Here is a 24,368-nt window from a genome sequence, read left to right on the forward strand (position 1 = left end):
GGTGCCTCGACCAATCAAAAGGCTCTTGAGGAGTAATGCCCGCCCCCTTCTTCACCCCAGCCAATACGCTTCCGGCCGGGGTCACGCGCTCCGGCGCTTCAATGGGGGCCAATTGGAAAGAGGAAGCTCTGAGGCGCTGAAGGGTCACGTGGGGAGTCGTGCCAGGGCCAAAGAGAGTCGCGGAAGCGTGGCGGGCCGGCTGGGATTGGGGCGGGTTTGAGGGTGACAGCTGAGCGTTTAAAGGGCCGGGGTCAGTTGACGAATCCAGCCCGCGTCTAGTCCTGGGGGGCCAGGGTCTCTGCTGCCGCGAGGGAGAGATGACTGCGGAGCGACCCGGCACAGTGCCCCTGGGCAGACCCGGGAGACCGCGAATGCTGGGATCATGGGGAGTCTGTAGGGTTCAGGTGTTTGCCGCGATCTTCCTGCTGCTGTTGTCTTCAGCAGGAGTCGGGGCCAGGGCAAAGGACGACTTCAGTCTGGTGAGTCACCCCTCGCATAGCCCCATCCCCGACTCACGCAGGCGGTCTGTGCCCCGTTGTACCCCGGGACCTAGGCTGCTGAGCCCCCTCTCCTCCGAGGAACTCTCTGACCCCGTTCCCTCCTTTCCCAGTCCCTTTCCCTCTCTGGGCCCTTGTCCTCTTTCCCTCTGAGTCTCCTCTTTCGAGCTCCTTACCCTTTTAAGGTCTCCCTGTCCCTGAGGGCTCCTTGTCCCCTCGTAGTCCCTCCCCCTCTCCGAGCCCCCAGTTTCGCTCCGAACTCTCCTCAGGGTTCCCCTTCCTTGTTCTGGGACCCCTTCTCCCACTCGGGATCCCCATCACCCTGCCTCTCCCAGGGGAACCTGACTCCGAGCCGCTATTCATTCACCCTAAAACCCCAAGTCACGTTTGTTCTGTTGATCCTTTCTCCTCGCTTCGTAGGTTCGTCCGCTTGTGACCATGGAGCAACTGCTGTGGGTGAGCGGGAAGCAGATCGGCTCTGTGGACACCTTCCGCATCCCGCTCATCACCACCACTCCTCGGGGCACTCTCCTTGCCTTTGCTGAGGCCAGGAAAATGTCAGCATCGGATAAAGGAGCTAAGTTCATTGCTCTGCGGAGGTCCACGGACCAGGGTATAAAGATGCCTGGGTCACAAGAGGCTGGATGGGTGGGGAGCTTGACCTGCTTTAGGGCCCTGAGGCTGCTGGATCCCTGAAGAGTAGAGGGAACCTAAGGCGGGAAGGTGTCCAGGGCAGTGATCTGGAAATTGGGCTCACCAAGGAGTTAAACATTCATTCAGACATTTACTGAGCACTTACTATATACCTGGCATTGTTCTAGGTTCTGTGAATACAGTTATGAACAAAACAAAGCAAAATTCCTTGCCTTCACAGGGCTTATATTCTACTGGGGTGTGGGGAGACAGACAATAAACATAATAACTAAGTAAATGTATTTTTTGTATTGGGAGCTGATACGTGCAGTAGAGAAAAATGAAACATGGCAAGAGGCATGGAGAGTGCCAGAATTTGACTGTAATTTTGAGTAGATAACATTTGAGCAGACTCAGAGGAGGTAAGTGAGCCTGGAAGAAGAGCCAGGCAGGTGTAACAAGCTTAGACAGAGTTCACTGCCCCCCCCCGCAAGGAGGGGAGTATTTGAGGAATGAGAAGGAGTTTGTACGGCTGGATGGAGTGAGCAAGGGTAGAATAGATAAGGTCTGAGAGGTAAGGAGGGGCAGGTCTCGTGGGGCCATCATAAGGCCTTGGGTCCCTAGCAGGAGGTGAAAATTGCAGCGAGTGGTGGAAAGGGAGCCTCCAGAGTGCTCACCCTGGTTTTCTTCCCTTTTTTCTTTAGGCAGCACATGGTCTCCAACAGCTTTCATTGTGGACGATGGGGAGAGCCCAGATGGGCTGAACTTGGGGGCAGTGGTGAGCGATACAACAACAGGAGTGGTCTTCCTTTTCTACTCCCTCTGTGCTCACAAGGCTGGCTGCCAGGTGGCCTCCACCATGCTGGTGTGGAGCAAGGATGACGGCATTTCCTGGAGTTCGCCTCGGAACCTCTCCTTGGACATAGGCACTGAGATGTTTGCCCCCGGACCGGGCTCTGGCATTCAGGTCTCTGTCCTGAGATGGGTGGAGGGAGGTGCCTCATAGAGAGTCTGCCCCGTTAATGGACTCCTTTGCAAAGAGAAGATCCTGTGAAGTCAGATTTTTCTGTCTTAGGTGGCATTCCTTGGAAGAAAGGGACATCCTGGGAGGAACACCCTACCAAGGGAAGGTGGAATTTTGCCATTGGCTTACCATCTGGGGGTTGTCAACAGGGCTGCACTGATCCATGTGCAGATTAGAAAAAAAGTTAGAAAGTCCTGTGCAGATTAGAAGAAAGCCCTCCTTTGGGCAGACACAAGCCTGTGCCATGGTCCACAGCTTGGCCTGTGAACACAGGTTGGGTTTAAGCTCCCATCTCCCCCTGTGGCTGGGCCCCCTTGTCCTATGCACAGCCTGTCCAGAGTACACCCTGGATGTCCCGAAGGAGCTTATTCTGCCAAAGAGCTTCTTAATTCAGACAGTGGGTGTTTGTAATGCTTGTGGAACCCTCAGCAAGCAAGGACAGAACGGAAGGGGACAACGTGTGTCCTCACACTTAGGAGGTGGTGGGTTCCCCTCCCCTGCTTCTGAGCCCCCTCAATGTCTCCGTCTGTGGCACCCCTGTCCTTTTCCCACAGAAACAGCGGGAGCCTCGGAAGGGCCGGCTCATTGTGTGTGGCCACGGGACGCTGGAGCGGGACGGGGTCTTCTGCCTCCTCAGCGATGACCGCGGCGCCTCCTGGCACTATGGGAGTGGGGTCAGCGGCATCCCCTATGGCCAGCCCAAGCGGGAAAATGATTTCAGCCCCGACGAGTGCCAGGTCAGGAGGAGTCCATGGGCTGTCCCCCACCCGCTCAACCTGCTCTGTCCTCCAGAGCACCGTTTCACTCACGGACCCCGGGCCTGGCTGCCCAGCTCCGTGCCACCCAGCCTCGCTCCCTCAGGGACAGGGCCCTTCGCCCCGCCCCCACCCTGCGTCTTCCTGAAGCCCTCTTCTCTCCGCTCAGCCCTTTGAGCTCCCCGATGGCTCAGTGGTCATCAATGCCCGGAACCAGAACAACTACCACTGCCGCTGCCGAATCATCCTCCGCAGCTATGATGCCTGTGATACTCTGAGGCCCCGTGATGTGACCTTTGACCCTGAGCTCGTGGACCCTGTGGTAGCCGCAGGGGCTGTGGCCACCAACTCCGGCATTGTCTTCTTCTCCAACCCAGCCCATCCAGAGTTCCGTGAGTATCTGCCAGGTGGGGTCGGCGAGGAGCCCCCGTGACCTAGAGAAGGAGGCCTTCTCTAGGGGGAGACCTTCCTTCCCCTGACTCTGCTGCTGTTCCCAGGAGTGAACCTGACCCTGCGCTGGAGCTTCAGCAATGGCACCTCATGGCAGAAGGAGACGGTTCAGCTGTGGCCGGGGCCCAGTGGCTACTCCTCACTGGCAACCCTGGAGGGCAGTGTGGGCGGGGAGGACCAGGCCCCGCAACTCTATGTCCTGTATGAGAAAGGCCGGAAACAGTACATAGAGAGCATCTCCCTGGCCAAAGTCAGCGTCTATGGGACACTCTGAGCTGTACACCTGCCAAGGGGATAGAAGGCCCTGGACTCAGCCTCAGGACCATGGGTCTGTAGAGGGTCTACTGGAGGAGCCTAGAAGACGGCTCCACCTTCCTTTAGAGTCTAGCGTTTTGCAAAATCAACTTCTCTTTGACAGGGAAATCATTCCTTAGGACTAAAAACCTGGCTTCTCCCACATAGGAAGAGCTGCCCACACGTGGGGGCACTTCTCTTCCACATTGCTGGGTCTGCCCTCTCAGGGCAATGATTGGTCCTTTTCTTGGACAGGGCTAGGTGGGCCTGTAGCATTCAATAAATGTGAACTCAGGGAATTGGGGAAGGCTTACCTCTTTGGGGTAAGATACTGGCTTTGGAGAGGGTTGGTGAAAGTTCCAGAAGGGCAGGACTTTTGGTTTCAAGGTAAGGAACGAGGTGCACCACCCACTTTGACTATGTATGAATCAAAATGTTTATAACTTAACGTTCTTAATGAAGGAGAATGAATATTTGCAGAGTCTCTGTGGTTCTGTCAGTGCACATCTTCATGTCTGTTTTCCTCGTGCACACTTGTGGGACTGGGAGTGAGTTTTGGGGAGGAAGCTGGTGTGCTTATTGCCTGTGGAAATCTGTGACTTTGGCAAATCAGATCCTCCTTTCTTTTTCGCATTCCTTCTTATCACAGAAATACAACTTGCTCTTAACAAGTGTAATGAGGGGAAGGAGGAGGAGCCTCATAAGATAATTAAAAACTGGCTGTTTTGTATTTCTAAGGTGGGGTGAGATACTGTCCTCCATGAAACAGGGAGCAGGTGTGTTAAATGCAGATGAGAAGCCTCTCCCAGGCCAGCCTGGCAGAGAAATGAGCACTGTGGCAATTATGTGAGACAACAACATCTCATCCTAAAGGAGATGCTGTGAAAAGAACAGCTGAGTGGGACAGCCACAGCTTTTCTCCATATGGAAAGAAAATGCAATGCCTGGATGAGACGGTAGGAATGTTCAAGACATTCTTTTCTTTTTAAAAAAATATTTATTTATTTATTTGTTTGCTTGCTTATTTATTTATTTATTTGGCCGTGCCGGGTCTTAGTTCCAGTTCCGGCATGCAGGATCTTCGTTGTTGGTGTGGGATCTTCGTTGCAGCACCTGGGCTCCTTAGTTGTGGCATGCAAACTCTTAGTTGCAGCATGCATGTGGGATCTAGTTCCCTGACCAGGGATCAAACCCGGGCCCCCTGCATTGGGAGTGCAGAGTCTTATCCACTGCGCCACCAGGGAAGTCCCTGCACATTGCATTTTGATGTTTCTTAAATCTCAGTTTACAGTAGGTACACCTCCTATCCTCTCTTCTTTCTCTCTCTCTTTTTTTTTTTTTTTCTTTTTGATACCGTCTACACAGAAATATGTTCATTGTCCTGTAGAACGTTCCACTCTCTGGATTCATCTGTTTCTTCCTCCGAGTGTCATTTAACTTTTTTCCTCCATCTCTTGTATTTCCAGTTATCAAACCTGAAGGTTTAATTAGATTCAGATTCCACTGGGTGAGGGAAGCGGGGGGAGGGGGGGGACAAGATTCCTTCCCAGGTGCTCTGTGTTTCCTCTTGTGCTCCCTCAGGAAGCAAGTGCTGCCCGCTTGTCCCTCTCTGAGTAAAGCTGAATTGAGTGATGGGTTCAGATGGCCATAGCCTGACCCCTCCTTTGTAAGGTTTCCCCATCAACCTTCCAACTGACAGTTTCATCCACAGATGAGTTTTGCCTGAATCAAGTATTTCATGAGGGGTTGTGAAATGTTGGTTTTTGAATTCTATTATTTTGTCCTCATTTATTAGCTGGAATTCTTTAGTAAAAAGGAACTGTCCCTCATCAAGGCTGTTGGGTTACCCTGAAGCATGATTTGTATGGGAAAGTCAGGATAAATGCTTCATTTCTCCCCTTAACTTGCCAGGTCTCAGAGTAACCTGATGTAATATTTTACCTTGGCCAGTAAACCACATTGTTCCCACACAGGACACACAAACAGAGGCAGAATCTATGGGAGACGAACACAGGCAGCATGGCCGGGGAGGGCGGGCTCTGCTCTTCTAACACAGGTGGACGAATAGATATGACGCAGGAAGTGCAGTGAGGGGGGTGGCATCTGCAGCAACTGGGACATCTGCTATCCACTGCCTGCCACTAAAAATGCACATCTGAGAAAGTCTTGCTAACAACTTTATCAGAAATAATGGAGGAGATAGAGGAAATGATACCATGAATGTCTGCCACATGAGCTACTGCCTCGTGAAGTAGACATGGCAGGGGCCTTGTAAGGAAGTAATCATGTTCCTTCTTCATAGCCAAGAACCCTCAGCTAAGAGAGAGGCTCCTCAAGGAAGGATCTCCCCCCGCCGGAGGGGGCGGAGTGGAGTCATTATAAACCAGAGTCCTGGCCCTACCCCAAACCTGCCTGTAGGTTCAGTGTCTCTAGAATCAGTCCAGGACCTTGCTTTTTTTTTTTTTTTAATATATTTTATTGAAGTGTAGTTGATTTACAATGTTGTTAATTTCTGCTGTACAGCAAAGTGATTCAGTTATATGTTTGTATATTCTTTTTCATATTCCTTTCCATTATGGTTTATCCCAGGATACTGAATATAGTTCCTTGTGCTATACAGTAGGACCCTGTTGTTTAGCCATCCTATATGTAATAGTTTGCATCTGCTAATCCCAAACTCCCAATCCATCCCTTCTCCGCCTCCACTCCCCGTTGGCAACCGCAAGTCTGTTCTCTGTGTCTGGGAGTCTTTTTCTGTTTTGTGGATAAGTTCATTTTTGTCATATTTTAGATTCCACATATAATTCCTCTAATAATTGGCGATGTCGAGCATCTTTTCATGTCCCTGTTGGCCATCTGTACATCTTCTTTGGAGAAATATCTATGTAGGTTTTCAGCCCATTTTTCAATTGGGTTGTTTTTGTTTTGTTTATTTTGTTGTTATTGAGATATATGAGCTGTTTGTATATTTTGGAAATTAAGCTTTTGTCGGTCACATCATTTGCAAATATTTTCTCCCAATTCGTAGGTTGTCTTTTCATTTTGTTTATGGTTTCCTTTGCTGTACAAAAGCTTGTAGTTTGATTAGGTCCCATTTGTTTATTTTTGCTTTTATTTCTATTGCCTTGGGAGACTGACCTAAGAAAACATAGGTATGATTCATGTCAGAGAATGTTTTGCCTATGTTTTCTTGCAGGAGTTTTATGGTGTCATGTCTTATATTTAAGTCTTTAAGCCATTTTGAGTTTATTTTTCTCTATGTTGTGAGGGTGTGTTCTAACTTCATTGATTTACATGTGGCTGCCCAGCTTTCCGAACACCACTTGCTCAAGAGACTGTCTTTTCTCCATTGTATATTCTTGCCTCCTTTGCAGGGCCTTGCATTTTTTTTTTAAATAAATTTATTTATTTTTGGCTGTGTTGGGTCTTCATTGCTGCACACGGGCTTTCTCTAGTTGCAGCGAGCAGGGGCTACTCTTCGTTGCAGTGCGCGGGGTTCTCATTGTGCTGGCTTCTCTTGTGCGGAGCAGGGGCTCTAGGTGTGCGACCTTCGGTAGTTGTGGCTCACAGGCTCAGCAGTTGTGGCTCACGGGCTCTAGAGCCCAGGCTCAGTAGTTGTGGCACACGGGCTTAGTTACTCCATGGTATGTGGGATCTTCCCAGACTAGGGCTCGAACCCGTGTCCCCTGCGCTGGCAGGTGGATTCTTAATCACTGCGCCACCAGGGAAGTCCAGGCCTTGCATTTTTAAAAGGAACTACAGGAGAGTCTAACACTGCGGTCTTTGGGCTGCACTTTGAGAAACTGTCTCTTAGACGTTTTAGCCTAGACTTAGGAAGACTAGATTTCAAAACATTGAAGAAAAGATCTCAAAAGAGAAACTGTTTCAACAGGAAGAATTTGTGTTTAAAAAACACCAATAACCATAAAAGATGGCAGGGACCGAACCTGCCTGTTTACCTGGGCATCTTAAACCCCGCCACAACACCTAGCACATGGTGGATGCTTAATACAGGAGGAAAGACAAGTCCAGCATGGGTAAGGAGCTGGGCCAGTGTTTCTAAGTGTGGTTCCAGGTAGGTGGCAGCCACTCCCTGGGAACATGTTAGAAACGCTTGACCTTCCCCCTATACTGACCACCCCTTTCCCCACCAGACCTGCAGAATCAGAAGCTCTGGAGGTGGGCCCCAGCACTCAGTGTGTTAGCAAACCCTCCAGGGGATTCTAATGCACATTCAAGTTTGAAAGCCAGGGTTAGAACACAAGTCAGGGGTGCAGAAAGGACTGAAGAATTGTCAGTTGGTTGGCTTTTTTTCTTTTAATATAAAGGAGGAATTAGAAGGAGTGGCAGGAGACTGAAAGGGGAAGGTATGTGCTTATTTGTACAAATAGGACAAAGTGGACTTTGAAAACTACAGCCTGTGAGTGCCACCTGGATCAGCAGCGAAATTCTAGCATGGAGCCCTAACCCCCTAACACAGGCCCTTCTGCCCCCTTCGAAGCCTCTCACCCCTCCCCCCAGCCCCTTGGCTCGGCATTGAAAGGGCTCTGGGCTCTCCCTGTTTATCAGGCTGCCCTTAAACAATAGAAGGAGCCTAACAGGTAATATTGAGCAGCAAATACCAGGGACCAGGCACCAGGTACAGTTTCTCACCAATTCAGTCCTCACAACCAGAAGTCATTATCAGGAAGGAGCAGGACAAGGTTCATCATTTTTGCCCCCAAAAAAGGATTAGGAAAGAAGATCTAAGACATAGGCTTGCAATTCTTTTTGACAAAAAACAAAAACACACACACACAAAAAATAAACAAAAACGGACTTAAATTTACCACAAGGAAAGGGTAGATCTTCCCTTTCCTAATATTCTGGATAGAATATTTTTTAAAACACATTTTTAGGGAATTCCCTGGCGGTCCAGTGGTTAGGACTCTGCGCTTTCACTGCCGAGAGCCCAGGTTCAATCCCCAGTCCAGGAACTGAAATAGCGCAAGGCGCGTGGCTCGGCCAAAACAAAAAAAAACAAAAAAAAACACATTTTTACTGTAGGGCTTTGTTGGTGAGAAAGTAAGGGAAATCTTCAAAAACCATAAATAATGGACAGCAAGAACCCAGAAAAACAAATGAGCCCTGGAGCTGGCATTTGCCCTGAGGACATCAGTCAATGCTCAGTGACCAAATCAGGATTACAGTGGATCACAGATTTGCAGTCAGGATATAAAGCCAAGGTCCTGAAAAGTTCTGGAAATTGTGAAAGGAAAATCAAATGGAGTTGGTACTCTAAGAGAGCTCTCTAAAATGGAGCTGGGAGGCCATTAAGGAAATGTGACTTATACACATCTCAGCCTGGATGGAATCTGACCTTTTGACCTTATGAAGTCATCCAGAACACCTGCTAGAAACTCAAGATACATATAAAGTAACTCGTGACAGTCTACTTATCAGACCCCTACCCTAAAACAACCTGTGATTCCCTGTGGACAAATATTTTCTGACTTAGTCAATCCTAATTCTCGCCAGGCAACTTTTAACAACCTTGTGGCTTTGTGTCTTTATGAGCCCCTGACTCTTTCTTTTCCTTGGAACGCATTTTTGGGGTTACCCGAATCTGTGTCTCCCTAACTGCAATTCTTAAGACTCCAGATAAACTCTTTTCTTATTTGCAGCCTCCTGCACTATTTTTTTTTTTTAGTTGACAAAGTTAAAAAAGAGCACTTTTCCCACCCCCGCCCCGGGGTGGGAAAGCAGTACTGCCTTGGGTGCAAAATTTAAGAGAACACCAAAAAACTCAGGAATCAAGATAAATCATGTTTCAGTGCAATTAAAAAAAAGTCAAATTGGCAAACTACAGCTCACAGGCTGACTACTCTTTGTAAATAAAGTATCAAAAGGCCGCATCTTCAGTGTGCGAACTGGCCTCCATCTTTGCTCTGGATAGAGGGGGGGAAAAGAAAAGGAAAATAAATAAAAGTATCTGGAAAATTCCTAACAAAAAGTTCATACTCCCGTGGGATTAACACCAGAAGTCACATTTCCTGTGGCCTCCAAGTCTGCCAGCCACACATTTAGCAGTACCTGGTCTTAAGCTCAGTGGTGAGTACATGTTGTTTATTAGTCTTCTTTAAATTGTACATAATTATTATATACACTTTTGTGTATAATAGTAAGTAGAAGGAAAATTTAAAATAAAATAAAATGAAATAGAAAGAAATAAAAGGGACAAATAAATAAATAGAAGGAAAAAGATAAATGGAGACCTCTGGGTAACTTGGCAAAAATACAACCACAAAGGGACTTCCCTGTGGTCCAGTGGTTAAGAATCCGCCTTCCAATGCAGGGGACACGGGTTTGATCCCTGATCGGGGAACTAAGATCCCACATGCTGCAGGGCAACTAAGCCCACACTCCACAACTAGAGTGCCCATGCACCACAACTAGAGTGCCCACGCACCACAACTAGAGATCCCGTACGCTGCAACGAAAAATCCCGCATGCCACAACTAAGGCCCAACACAGCCAAAAATAAATAAATAAATATATATATTTAAAAAAATACAACCACAAAGGTGGTGTCCAGAGCGAATGCCAACGTGCATCAAGAGGATGAGGTTGGAGGGAAGAGTGAAGATGCATAGTCAGCTTTATGCTTCAGTATCTTAAGTCCACCTAACTTTGTGATGTTCCTATCAACCAATTTAAGGGAGGTGTGTTGTTTAACCTCCACCAAGCTTGGTTTTGGTATTTTGGAATCCCTGAAGCCGTTGTAATGCCCTTGCCATTGGAGGTGGGAGCCTGGTAGAGAGCAGCTAACATGTTCCTTGGCCAAGATTCTAAAAGGAGAGGTCAGGGGAAGGCCAGTGCCTCTGCACATCTGAGTCTCAGCAAGGCATTTGATAAGGTCAAGGGTACCACAGGGAAATTTCCTGGACCCATGTATACAAAAAAGAGGGAGAATTCCTTTGCCACCCCTGGAGGACAATTTTACACCAACCCCTTACACACACAATACTGTAAATACAGGAAAAGAATGAATCATTTCTCCTACGTTTGCAGTAGGAAAAAATAATTCAGATTAGACAAAGTACGAGTTGATGAGATGACTTATTACTTGTTTTACAGAAGAATGTCAGCAAATAAGTGTAGAAAGAATAATCAAATTGGAAAATCATCATTTTGCAAACTTGAGTGAAAATTCCCATTTGAAAGGTGCCCTCCCTGAACCAGGAGTACAAGAAGTTGGCGACCAAGAGAATTCTATACAGACAGAACTTGTTGGGAATTCCCTGGTGGTCCAGTGGTTAGGACTCAGCGCTTTCACTGCCATGGGCCCAGGTTCAATCCCTGGTTGGGAAACTAAGATCCCACCAAAAAAAAGAAACACACAGAACCTGTTAAAAGTAATTCTTACCTTCTTTAGCCTCCCCCCATAGTTTAGACACTTTTCCACAATTGTCTCTTTTGTTCAACCTTACGTAAAAGCAAGTATGCCATGTCTTTGGGTTTTCATTTCTTTATGAAGTCTCGTGTCATGTAAAACTTAAATAAATGTGTATGCTTTTCTCCTGTTAATCTGTCTTTGTCAGGTTGATTTTCAAACCCAGCCAGGGACCCTAAGAGGGTCAAGGAAAACTATTTCCTCCCCTACACAGGCAAAGATCATCAGTGGATGCCAAAATCATTAGGTTAAGGTTGATGGAGACTGGATATTCATTCACAAGATGCTGAAACCAAGGGTAGTCAGCCGTTAGCCATTAATAAATAATAAACTGTAACCTGCCTTCACTGATCAAGCTCACTCCATTTTTACAAAAACCTTGCATGTCCTCTGAGCATCACATAGCCTAAACAGTGTTTGCCCAAGTTGTTTTTTTGAGATTTGGAGTTGTCTGTGTCCAGTTCAAGATAGAACCAGTTAAGACTGGTTAAGACCACTGACCTTCCATCTGGGCATGCAGAGTGTCTGGGCACAGAGTGTCTGCTTCGTGACATTTTGACATCAGAAGGACAAAAAATTCACCCTCAGCGCATACTAACACAGCCATTTTCTGAACGTAGGTCCCAAGAAGAAACCTGTAGCTTAGTTGTGTCTGTGCAGAACGTTGATTGAGCACCTTTCTCTTATCTCTAATTACCTTTCCCCGCACCTCAGCTTTATCCTATGAATACCGCAAGCCCCTTGCCTTTTTGGGAAGAAAATTTGAGATTTGTTCTCTCATCCCGTCAGTTGGCTGCCTTGTGGATAAACTCTCTGCTGCAAACCTAGCGTTTGGCTTGCTGCGCATCAGGCAAACAAACCTGGTTTGGTAACAGTGCCAAAGAATTAACCCATCTTGCCACTCACAAGGGTGAAAAGCACCTCTACAATGAAGAGATCCTGGGGGTCACTACTGTAACCGGGCGATCAAACTAAGGTCAAGAATAAAAAAAAAAAAAAAAAGAATAATGGAACCAGGGTGGGATAGGGAGGGTGGGAGGGAGATGCAAGAGGGAGGAGATATGGGGATATATGCATATGTTTAGCTGATTCACTTTGTTATAAAGCAGAAACTAACACACCATTGTAAAGCAATTATACTCCAATAAAGATGTTAAAAATAAAAAAGAATAATGGAACAAGTAGACTTTATAATCCCCCTGACACAAGGCCCTGTGAAGTATATACCACATGGTAGACTGAAAAAATGATCCCCTAAAAGATATCCATGCTCTAATGCCTGGAACCTGTGAAGGCTATCTTATACAGGGATAAAGAGGGTCTTTACAGATTGATTAAATCAAGGGTCTTGCGATGGGGAGATAATTCTGGATTATCTGGGAGGGCTCTAAATGAAATCGCATATATCGTTATAAGAGGGAGGCAGAAGAGGATGCAATACACACAAGTGAAGAGGAGGAGGCAGCGTGACACAGAGGCAGAGACTGGAGTGATGTGGCCACGAGCCAGGTTATGCCAGCAGCCACCAGACGCTGGAAGAGACAAGGAACAGATTCTCCCATAGTGCCTCTGGGGGGGCAAGGCCCTGTGGACACCTTGATTTTTGCCCAGTGAAACTGCTTTGAACTTCTGGCCTCCAGCATTGTGAAGGAATAAGTATCTGTTGCTTTAAACCACCAAGTTTGTGGTAATTTGTTACAGCAGCCATACATGGTGTCGTTCATGACGCATTCTTGCCCAAACCATGTAATCAGAATCTAATTAGGTCTTTAAGGGAATTCCCTGGTGGTCCAGTGGTTTGATCCCTGGTTGGGGAGCTAAGATCCCGCAGGCTGTGTGGTGCAGCCAAAAAAAAAAAAAAAATCTAATTAGTCCTTTAAGTATAACTTCCAGGTTAAAGAAAATGCAGAAAGTTGAGGAACAAGTTAAAAACACCAAGAGAGCACAGTTAGATGAAGCCAACATGTGGAATGTTCTACAAGACAACTGGCCTAGTCTCTTCAAAGGATCATTGTCACAGAAAGAAGGGGACTGTTCTAGAATCAAGAGACTAACAAGGGACTTCCCTGGTGGTCCATTGGTAAAGAATCCACCTTCCAATGCAGAGGACACAGGTTCGATACCTGGTCGGGGAACTAGGATCCCACATGCCACGGGGCAACGAAGCCCGTGTACCACAACTAGAGAGAGAAAACCCGCACACCACAACTAGAGAAAAGCCCGTGCGCCACAACGAAGAGCCCGCGTGCTGCAACGGAGACCCTGCCTGCCGCAATGAAGACCCAACACAACCAAAAATAAGAAAGTAAATAAGTAAAGATTAAAAAAAGAGAGAGACTAACAAGATATAACAGTGAAAGAAAGTGCTTGATCCTTGAATCAATTAATACTGGCTCTTTAAAAGAACAATTAGCGGGCTTCCCTGGTGGGGCAGTGGTTGAGAGTCCGCCTGCCGATGCAGGGGACACGGGTTCGTGCCCCGGTCCGGGAAGATCCCACAGGCTGCGGAGCGGCTGAGCCCGTGAGCCATGGCCGCTGAGTCTGCGCGTCCGGAGCCTGTGCTCCGCAACGGGAGAGGCCACAACAGTGAGAGGCCCGCGTACCGCAAAAAAAAAAAAAGAACAATTACCATAAAAGATATCTGGGGAACAGTTGAAAAAATTTGAGTATTGATTTAACTATTAAGTAATATTAGGAATTATTAATTTTCTCAGGTATAATAGTATTGTAGGACTTCCCTGGTGGCACAGTGGTTAAGAATCCGCCTGCCAGTGCAGGGGACACGGGTTCGAGCCCTGGTCCAGGAAGATCCCACATGCCACAGAGCAACTAAGCCTGTGCGCCACAACTACTGAGCCTGCGCTCTGGAGGCCGCGAGCCACAACTACTGAGCCCGCGTGCTGCAACTACCGAAGCCTGCGAGCCTAGAGCCCATGCTCCGCAACAAGAGAAGCCACCACAGTGAGAAGCCCGAGCACCGCAACAAAGAGTAGCCCCCGTTCACTGCAACCAGAGAAAGCCTACACACAGGGAAAGACCCAACGCAGTCAAAAATAAAATAAATAAATAAATTTATATATTAAAAAAAAAAGATCCTGCAAGCCTCGCAGAAAAAAAAAAAAGTATATATACAGGTAAACGTCCTTAGACTGTGGATATGCATGCTGAAATATTTAAGCATAAAATGTCATGATCTCTATAATTCACATTGAAATGAGCCTGCTAAATATATATATTTTATATTTATATGTATGTATATGTATATACGCACATATATAATTTAATATATATTTTTGCCATTTGCCATATTTTCAAATATGGAAAAATGTTGACAATTGTTGGATTAGGTGGTGGGTATATGAGTGTTTACATTCTTCCTATTGTTTGAAAAGTTTCCTGATAAAAAGTTTAAAAAGCAATCTTTTGTAATGGTTGCTCAGCCTCCTGTAGAAGAAATCAACCCACTGTGGAGCAAGGCCTCTCTCTGCGTGCTGGGAAACGGGAGGCTCCCCATCCAGGGTGGTGCCCGCCATTGATGCAAGGCCCTTTAAAGACAGCTCCCTCTCCCATGTTGTTACCCATCAGCACATAACTGGGTTTGATTATTGGCTGACATCTCTATCTTCACTATGTTTAGAATTTAATGGTTTAATGACAGGCAATAGCCAGCCTGGAATGTGATCCATTTCCACCTGAGAGTCACCTGACTGGGGGCAATAAAATTTAACATTTGAAGCATCAGCAGGTACTTTAACCCTTAGGATAATCTCTCTGTCCTTACTCTTTGGGAAATAACACAATTGAAAGACTGTCTTGGGCAAGTAGGATGTTAATGGTCGAGAAAGTACTACAATAAACAAAGTAATAGATGGCCCTGAGCTTCTCAAAGCCAGATGCCCATAGATGCCACTGCACAGAGCTAACCATGGTGCCTGCGCCTGTTCTGGCTGCAGCATTCTAACAGACCAGCAAGGTGAAGGCAACAATGCCAAATGTTGGAGCAGCTCACTTCACCCTTCCTAAAAACTCCTTTTCATATTCATCTCTGTTTTCTCTGCTCCACATTATGGATGATTTCTTCTTCCAGTTCACTAATTCTCTATCCAGTTGGTCTGTTATTTAACCTGTTTGTTGTGCTTCTTATGAATTTACCTGTTCATTTCAATTCTAGAATTGCTACTTGTTTCCTTTTCAAACCCACCTCCTACTTTATAATGCCCTCTTCTGCACAATGGATTGAATGAGCCCCTTTATCTCTTTGAACATCTTCAGTCTCCAAGCGTGCTGTCATCTGAGTTTCTTAGTTGTAAAGTCACCTGTTATTGCGACTCCTGACTTGTTCTCCTAGGGATGTTCTGGCTAATCCTGAGAACGGTTGTCTTCCAAGGGAGCTCCCTGTGTCTGGAGGTGTCCCTGGGGCTGACTTAAGCTTTTGCCTGTGCTCAGCCCTCTGGGATTCACAGGTCCCAAACATTGTTTTTTAAGTTATTAAGAAGTAGTTTGACATACGAAAATATGAATTACACAACGAGCTCCCATACAGCCTCCTTGACTATACACCTCCTTGAGTATATCACTGTCCCTGCCCACCCCATCTTGAATTTAGCATTTAGCAATCCTATACTTTTTTATATATATATAAATTTATTTATTTTATTTATTTATTTTTGGCTGTGTTGGGTCTTCGTTGCAGTGTGCAGGCTTCTCATTGTGGTGGCTTCTCTCATTGTGGAGCACGGGCTGTAGGCGCGTGGGCTTCAGGAGTTGTGGCTCACGGGCTGTAGAGCACAGGCTCAGTAGTTGTGGCTCACAGGCTTAGTTGCTCCGCGGCATGTGGGATCCTCCTGGACCAGGGATCGAACCCGTGTGCCCTGAATTGTCAGGTGGATTCTCAACCACTGCGCCACCATGGAAGCCCCAGTGCTATGCATTTCTTTTTGTTTTTACTATGATACTTAACTCCAAACAATATGTGTATATTTTTAATTTATTTTATTGAAGTATGGTTGATTTACAATGTTGTGTTAATGTCTGCTCTACAGCAAAGTGATTGTGTTATATATATATATATATATATATATATATATATATTCCTTTTCATATTCTTTTCTATCCGGTTTATCACAGGATATTGAATATACTGTGCTATACAGTAGGAACTTAGGAACTTTAAACAATATATTGTTTAGTGGTAAATGTTTTAAGCATGACATACTGTTTTTCTGTCATCTGCTTTCTTTCTTCACATTGTGAGATTAATCCACTCTGGTATGTTAGTCATCCTACTGGTGCATGTAACACATGGTGTATTTTATGAATATACCCCCATTTCCCTATTGGAGAACACTTGGTTTCCTTTTTTTCTCCCCCTTAACCAACAGTACTATCAAGGATGTGTATATTAATCCTTGTATCTGTATGTGAGTGTTTAGGGTGCATCACCAGAAGTGGAAACACTGGGTTGAAGAGACCATGCCTCCTTTTTAGTAGGTACTGCTAAACTGTTTTCCAAAGGGATTCTATAAAGTTATATTCCTGCAAACAATGTCCAAAACAGTTTTTATTTCTTGGTTCTAGGATTTCCTCACAAACCAAATTATATCCAGAAGCTTTGTTGGAGGCTGTTGCATCACACAGAGGAGCGAAGTGAGCCGATGGTGGATCCCACCAGAGTCAAGGAGCAGCAGAGTTGTGAGATGCGGCCAAATTTTGGTGTTAAGGTATCGCCAGCATGATTTGCTGACAAATTGGATATAGAATATGCAAACAGGACTCACGGAGACTCCAAGGGTTCGGGCACAAGCAACAGGCAGGTAGAGGTATCATTCTGGAGGGGCTTGCGCACTGGCCAGTTGCTAAGGATTCCAGGGATGAGAGGCCTGGGGAAACAGGCCTGGGAGGCTCACGGTCTTCAGTAGCTGAGATGGCAGGCCAGGCTCTGCGTAGATTAATTTTAGAGAGTTGTGAGATCTGCCTAGTGGGTTGGGAGGACTGGTTACTTCTGAAAGTGCTCCTGGGGGTGAAGAAGATTCAGTGTGCTTTGGGGTAGGGGTCTTATCAAATCACTGTCACCCCTGTGAAGAGGCTGTGGGGCTCAAGAATGAGAGGACTGCAAAGTGATTTCCATGCCTGGAATTAAGAAAAGTTCACATGACCATCTTCACCATGGCTGTAGCTCAATCAGTTTTTATTTATTTATTTATTTATTTATTTATGGCTGCGTTGGGTCTTTGTTGCTGCACGCAGGCTTTCTCTAGTTGCGGTGAGCGGGGGCTACTCTTTGGTTGCGGCTCATGGCCTTCTCATTGCAGTGGCTTCTCTTGCTGTGGAGCACGGGCTCTAGGTGTGCAGGCTTCAGCAGTGTGGCTCACGGGCTCTAGAGCACAGGCTCAGGAGTTGTGGCGCACGGGCCCAGTTGTTCCGTGGCATGTGGGATCCTCCTGGACCAGGGATCAGATCAAACCCATGTCCCCTGGATTCTCAACCACTGCACCACCATGGAAGTCCCTCAGTCTTATACTCTAAACCTGGGACTGACACAGGAAGGAGGGTCTGAACACCTAGGGCAGGACTTGGATCATACAAATAAGGGCAAGAGAATGCAGAAGAGACCCTATGGACAAGAAATGAAGTTGACCATTTTATAGTAATGTCAAGGACTAAGGAAAACTGGATGAGGTACTGACTAGGCTATGCTAGCTAATGTCTAAGCTATTTGGAATAATCTAATTGTAGCTAATGCCTAAATAAGGCTTTCTATGTTAGGCAGTTTTAAGTGCATTTACATATAGTTAAACCTAACAACTCCGTAAGCGTAGGTACGCTTTTATTCATTTACAAATGAGGAAATAGAGTGGCTAAGTAACTCAGCCAAAGTTGAACAGCTGTAAGTATTCAGTCTGGCTCCCTACATCTTAACCAGTCCCCTGTGCTTCGTATGTGATACTGTCACCCTAGAAAAATGCACTTACAAATGCAAGTCCTCATGTACACTACCCAGAGACACCCGTCAACCTAGAATTGTTTGGTTTTTGCCTAAATAAAAATGGGCAGAAATGTGTTTGGAAGTGTAGAATCTAAACTATAGGGAAGTATGTGAACAAAAAAGAACCAAGCTGCAACGTAACTACGTGGAGTATTAGTCCATATTTATGAAGCTCAAAAAGATACAAAATACAAAACCAAACAATATTTTAGGGACGCATTGAAATCAGAGTACAAAACCAAAGAATGATACAGCCACAATTCAGCTGGGTGACATCCTCTGAGTGGGAGGGAGAAAAAGAAAAACGGAATCAAAGAAAGGTTTACTTCAGTTATTGGAAATGTTTAAAGCTAGGCCGTAGGTATATTATATACTAGACAGAAAGGAATTTGAATCCTGACTGACACTGACCTTGGAGAGACCAGTGAGTGGTCCTGAAGAGAGATCTTAGTTCCTGCCCGGGAATAGAACCTAGCAGCTAGTCCACCAGTGGCTAGAGGATAGAAGCAAAGTTCCCTGGCTCTTGCCCCATTTGAAAGCAAGAATGTTTCAAGGAGGCAAAAACTGTAAGAACAGATACAAAGTTTATTATTAGAGACACAACACAATTGGGAGAACAGCAAACAGAGAAACAGTTTATTTAAGACAGAAGCAAGGCAGAAATACACGGAGAGAAAGGATATGGGCATCCTCTCTGAGGAGTAGCGAAAAGGGCGATTTAAATCACATAGGACGGGTCTTCCGGGTCTTTGGTTACCTTTAGCCAATTATCGTTTTCTTTTTTCACAGCTGACCAGTCCTAGGACCCTCCCCAAGATGCGAGTGCAGCTTTTTGCCAAGATGGATTCCACTGCAGAGGCCTGTGGGGGGTGTGTCCACACTTATTATGGGGTGGTGCCCCCTCCCTTTTTGACCCCCAAGGAGCCTTCCTGCTCATGTGTAGACAGGGAAGTTTACCTTGACCTCAGGAGTGGTCATCTTATCTCTTAACTTCAGCAGAGCTCAGCTTCTGCCACTTGCTTTGTCCTTGGAGTGTCTGGGTGAGAACCAAGCTTCAATTTTACTCCCACTTGACAAACACCAGTGTCCAGCCCAGGGGCCTCAGTACCTCCTATCTCTGTGACCTTAAGCAAATTATTTAACATCCCTGAGCTTTCCTCTCCTTGCTTGCAAGGTAGGATAGATACATATCTACTTTGCAAGGTTTTAAGGATTCAATGAAGTGAAACACATAAAAAGCCTAGGACAGACCAAAGCACTAAATATATGGTGGCTGCTAAGATTATACAGAACCCGTGGTCAGGGAATAGCAATGGGAGCAGGAACCGTGTCCTGTAGAGAGTACCAAACAGGGCAATTTCAAGGACGGGAAAAAAAAAAAAGGCCTGGCAAAGACGATTAAGGAAAATAAAAGTTGGAAAAAATCTTTGCTGAGTGGGGACCAAGATGGAAACGTTCCATAGGAAAACAGATGCAAAAGATGTGGTTATTTAAAAGATGAATTATTTTTAAAAAAATGAATTATTAGGTACACAAACTGGTACAATCCACCTGGAGTAGTGATGGCAGATAGAGAAACAGGCACTCTGAAGGAGACTGCTGTTACGAGTATAAACTGGGACAACTTTATGGAACATACATCATTACTTTAAATGCCCAAATCCTTTGACTCTGAAATTCTACTTTTGTAAATGTATTCTACAACACAACTTCAAATGGGTGCAAATTAATAGGGAATCAGCACTGGTATATACCATGACCAGAAACTCAAATGCCCCCTTACCAGAAGCTGGCTAATGTACAATACAGCCTTACAGCAGCATACTCTTCACACGCTGGTGGGGAATCTCCTTTATGAAGATGACAAATAGGAGCACAGAGTATGCTTTTCCCCCATTTTTTTTTTTACTGCAGTGAAATACACATGATATTTACCATCTTTACCATTTTTTAAAAATTTTTTATTGGGGTATCGTTGATTTACAATGTCATGTTAGTTTCAGGTATACAGCAAAGTGAATCAGCTATACATATATCCACTTTTTTGTTAAATTCTTTTCCCATATAGGCCATTACAGAGTATTCAGTAGAGTCCCCTGTGCTATACAATAGCTCTTTATTAGTTACCTTTTTTATATGTAGTAGCATGTATGTGTCAATCCTAATCTCCCAATCTATCCCCCTCCCCCTTCTTTACCACTTTTAAGCATAAAAGTTCAGTGGTAACAAACACATTCATCACATTGAGCAACCGTCACCACCATCCATCCCCGTAAACTCTTTTCATCTTCTAAAATGGAAACTCTATACCCATTAAACAGCAACTCTTCATTTCCTCATTCCCTGCCCCTGGCAACCACCAGTATATTCTTTTAAAATATATCTGGACAACCTATGTTTTCACCAATTGATCAAAAGGCAAATTGGATGTCTGTGTCAATGGCGTAATAAAAACCTCAAATATAAGAATACTACCACAATCAATCTAGAAATCCTTAACACTGGTGTCAATATGTGGCAAATCTACTTTTTGTATGTGGCTGCAAAGAGGTACAGCTAGATGTCAACTGTGATGCTCATTCACTGGTGCTTAACCTTTCATGTCCCTAACCTTTCTGTACCGTCTTGTTTTCACTGAGACCAATCTATTTTTTATTTGCTTTAAAATATTTTATTGGAGTCTTTTGGGTAAGACGAAGTAAAGGCCACCTAATTGATTTTGGTCCCCAAATTTCTAGGCAGTCTCCTCCACCCCAGGAGATTGACAGCTGCTCACGCGGGTTAATGCAGGAAAGACGTGAAGTTCCAAGGATGTGTCCGACACCAGGTAAAGAATATCCTTTGTGTCAGCAAAATTCTAAAATTTCATAAAAGCAACACATATTAGTAACATGCAAGCAACTGGCAGTAAAGCATTAATCTAGGGCTTCCCTGGTGGCACAGTGGTTGAGAGTCTGCCCGCCAATGCAGGGGACACGGGTTCGAGCCCTGGTCTGGGAAGATCCCACATACAGTGGAGCAACTAGGCCCGTGAGCCACAACTACTGAGCCTGCGCGTCTGGAGCTTGTGCTCCGCAATGAGAGGCCGTGATAGTGAGAGGCCCGCGCACTGCAATGAGGAGTGGCCCCCAGTTGCCGCAACTAGAGAAAGCCCTCGCACAGAAACGAAGACCTAACACAGCCATAAATAAATAAATAAATAAAATTAAAAAAAAAAAAGCATGGGGCTTCCCCAGTGGCGCAGTGGTTGAGAGTCCACCTGCCGATGCAGGGGACAGGGGTTCATGCCCCGGTCCGGGGAGATCCCACATGCTGCGGAGCGGCTGGGCTCGTGAGCCATGGCCGCTGAGCCTGCGCTCCGCAGCGGGAGAGCCCACAGCAGTGAGAGGCTCGCATACAACAAAAAATAAAAAAATTAAAAATAAAAATAAAAAAAGCATGAATCATAGATAGGGGGACAGGTTGGTAGTTATCAGAGAAAAAGGTGGTTAGGCAAAAAGGATCAACTGCACGGTGACTAGATTTATGGTGGTGATCGCTTTCTAGTGTATATAAATGTACAAAACGCTACGTTCCTGAAACTAATGTAGTTATATACCAGTTTTACTCTAAAAAAAAAAAGTCTGGGTGGGCAGGGGAATTGCCACACAGTGTGGAAAGAAGCATAAGAGTGGATCAGGTGGTTTCAAAGATCCCCAGAAGTTCTCAGAGACTCTAGTCCACCCAGGTCACCATTACCACTCTGGAGCTGGTAGAAAAACCAGCAAGAGACTTACCACAGTACCCAGGTAGAAGGCACGCTACTCTCCACTTCTTGTCACAGCTTGTTGATGAAGTGGCAGGAACCATTACCTGGGCATCCCAGCTATCCCAACAGCACTTCTCCAAGAGGAAAATTCCAAACTTTAGGCCTTCAGCCACCAGGCTATCCCTGAATCTCTGTGAAGGGGCACTGCCCCTGCTGGGCTTCCAAAGCTCTCAAGCTAGAAAAATGAAAGCAGGACCACCAATGAGAAATACAAGCAGAGAGTTACAGCCCTCCCATTGGCTCCTCTCAAAACTCCAAGTATCCAGTTCCCCAAATGAGTCAGAAATTAATTTTGACATCAGAATCAGCATCAGAGACTCTAGTCTGAGAAATCATCATCCCCAATTAGGGAGACCTGGATCAAGGGAAGCCATTACGGGAAGGAATCTACAACATTCAAAGACAACAGCCCCAGTACAAGGATCTAGCAAATTAAGAATTCAGGGATGGGAAGTTCTGGAGACAAAAGGAGTAGGAAACAAATTTAGAACTGCGGAGAACAGCTCCATCAAGGAGGCCCAGCATGCAAGGTAGTTTATAGTAGAAAAACAAGTGGAGAAAGCAAGTTTAGCAAGGCTTAGACAAAACTTTGGGGAGTTAAAAACGTGAGAGATACTAAGAGCGCCCGCACACCTAACACTCACCTTTATTCAAAAATAACACACCGGTGAACGTCTTAAACCCCTAATGGAGAAACGAGACACACGAGTAAGTGGCTTCCCCGAGGCCAAATACTAGGGATCCCAACCCGGGGGATGGAGGTGCTCAGCGCGCTGCGGTGATGGCGTCAGCGAGACACTCAGAATCACCTGGGATCATCATCACCCCCCATCCTCCGCCAGTACAACCACCAGCCACTCCATATCGCACAATCCACTCACCTTCGACGCGCTGCGGACCCTCCTTCGAGAATCAGGGGCCTGGGAAGAAACCAGTGAGTTAGCAGAAGCCAGGGCGACTACCAGACGAGTCTCCCTGCCCTGGGCTGGGTCAGTTCCAACCAGTGGAGTCACAGAGACATCAGAAATTCTAGTCTGTAATGACAGTCCATCCTGCTCAGCCCGAGACTTCGGTCCCCTCAGTGTCCAACACGGCCCTGAGGTACTGAGGTACCTGTACGCTGGCAGCTGTGCAAAGACGGCGCAGGCGGTCGCCTTCCTCTCGGAAGGTTGCACAGCTGCCGCCACGCGGAACCCAAACCCACCATCTTCCCCATCCACGAGTTCACTGCACAAAGAGAAGGACGAGGCCTGGGCCAGGCCTTTTATTTACGGCGGCGTGGCGTCGGGGCCTGACGGGCCTATAGCTGTCTTCTGAGATGCCTATCTCGACCCTCAGAGTTTTCCCCATAGCTTGTCCAAACAAGACTAAAGTTAAGTGAAAGAGAGGCCATGAGTGAACGTTTCACATTCTTCTGGGCAAATATTCGGAGATGTTTTGTGAATTTTGAAAAACAAAAAACAGGCGACTTTACTGGCCAGGCCGGAGAACGTCCCCGACGCTGCCAGGTGCGCGCGCAGCTGAACGCTCTTCCTGGATGGCCTCCCAGATAGTCTAGTCCCTGCTTGTGTAACCAAAGGACTACTCTCTAGTTCTCACTTGTCCCGGTTTGGATTCGGGGGTCACACCAAGGGACTGTCACCCTGCTCTGTCTAGCGAGCGAAATCTGAATTTGCAAGACCTGTCAGGTACATTAAACTTCCTGTCCTTTTTTTTTTTAAGCACCTTTATTAAGGTATAATTGTGTCCACTGAAAAAAAATGCATGACCTAAACGTTGAGAATCTGTTTTATTTGGTGGTTAAAACTGAGGACTTAGGCCCGGGTCGCAGCCTCTCAGGCCTGAAGAGGTAAGGGAGGAGCCAGTCTATGTAAGAGTTTTTGCGAGAAAGATCGGGTAGTCGGCACTTCATAAGATTACTGTCAATTAGAGAAAACTAGGGATTTCCCTGGTGGCGCAGTGGTAAAGAGTCTGCCTGCCAATGCAGGGGACACGGGTTTGATCCCTGGTCCAGGAAGATCCCATATGCCGGGGAGCAACTAAGCCCCTGCGCCACAACTACTGAGCGTGTGGTCTAGAGCCTGCGTGCCACAGCTACTGAAGCCCGTGCCCCTAGAGCCCGTGTTCTGCAACAAGAAAAAGCCACCACAATGAGAAGCCCGCGCACCACAACGAAGAGTAGACCCCGATTGCTGCAACTAGAGAAAGCCCTCACGCAGCAGAGAAGACCCAGTGCAGCCAAAAAATAAAAAATTAATTAAAATAAAAAATTAAAGAACCTCCATACTGTTCTCCATAGTGGCTGTATCTATTTACATTCTCACCAACAGTGCAAGAGGGTTCCCTTTCCTCCACACCCTCTCCAGCATTTGTTGTTTGTAGACTTTCTGATGATTCCCATCCTAACTGGTGTGAGTTGATACCTCATTGTAGCTTTTTTTTTTAACATCTTTATTGGAGTATAATTGCTTTACAATGGTGTGTTAGTTT

At 46.1% G+C, this 24,368-nt stretch overlaps 1 protein-coding gene, 1 long non-coding RNA gene and 3 other non-coding genes across 11 annotated transcripts; 1 reads left to right on the forward strand and 4 right to left on the reverse strand.

Annotated features, from left to right (window-relative positions):
* The first annotated feature begins 147 nt into the window (after positions 1-147).
* NEU1 (neuraminidase 1) lies at positions 148-21,506 on the forward strand. Of its 4 annotated transcripts, none has more exons than XM_033418020.2 (7): positions 148-479; positions 918-1,110; positions 1,835-2,097; positions 2,709-2,891; positions 3,079-3,301; positions 16,663-16,805; positions 18,860-21,506. In XM_033418020.2, exons 1-7 carry the CDS (start codon positions 318-320, stop codon positions 19,058-19,060), a joined length of 1,368 nt encoding a protein of 455 aa, XP_033273911.1. In that variant the 5' UTR covers positions 148-317; the 3' UTR covers positions 19,061-21,506. The 4 variants fall into 4 exon arrangements, 2 of the variants coding, with proteins under 2 accessions (XP_033273911.1, XP_049572396.1); XR_007479941.1 differs by lacking the exons at positions 16,663-16,805; positions 18,860-21,506 and adding exons at positions 3,407-4,609; positions 10,770-11,219 and having other exon boundaries at positions 152-479; XR_007479942.1 differs by lacking the exons at positions 16,663-16,805; positions 18,860-21,506 and adding exons at positions 3,407-4,040; positions 4,392-11,219 and having other exon boundaries at positions 152-479.
* LOC105748940 (uncharacterized) lies at positions 17,275-23,170 on the reverse strand. Of its 4 annotated transcripts, none has more exons than XR_007469830.1 (5): positions 22,760-23,127; positions 22,523-22,562; positions 21,847-22,053; positions 18,482-20,927; positions 17,275-18,349 (listed from the first exon to the last, which is right to left on the reverse strand). It is a non-coding gene; the product is annotated as an uncharacterized LOC105748940 (long non-coding RNA). The 4 variants fall into 4 exon arrangements; XR_007469831.1 differs by having other exon boundaries at positions 17,275-18,930; positions 19,028-20,927; positions 22,760-23,125; XR_004480384.2 differs by lacking the exon at positions 17,275-18,349 and having other exon boundaries at positions 20,010-20,927; positions 22,760-22,912; positions 23,083-23,170.
* LOC125960332 (small nucleolar RNA ZL8) lies at positions 21,736-21,816 on the reverse strand. The gene has a single exon (XR_007469927.1). It is a non-coding gene; the product is annotated as a small nucleolar RNA ZL8 (small nucleolar RNA).
* Positions 22,155-22,221, reverse strand: LOC117199190 (small nucleolar RNA SNORD52). The gene has a single exon (XR_004480387.1). It is a non-coding gene; the product is annotated as a small nucleolar RNA SNORD52 (small nucleolar RNA).
* On the reverse strand, positions 22,642-22,704 carry LOC117199191 (small nucleolar RNA SNORD48). The gene has a single exon (XR_004480388.1). It is a non-coding gene; the product is annotated as a small nucleolar RNA SNORD48 (small nucleolar RNA).
* Positions 23,171-24,368: the final 1,198 nt, after the last annotated feature.

The sequence above is a fragment of the Orcinus orca genome, chromosome 10 (genome assembly GCF_937001465.1).
Source record: "Orcinus orca chromosome 10, mOrcOrc1.1, whole genome shotgun sequence".
Classification (NCBI taxonomy): Eukaryota; Metazoa; Chordata; class Mammalia; order Artiodactyla; family Delphinidae; genus Orcinus; species Orcinus orca.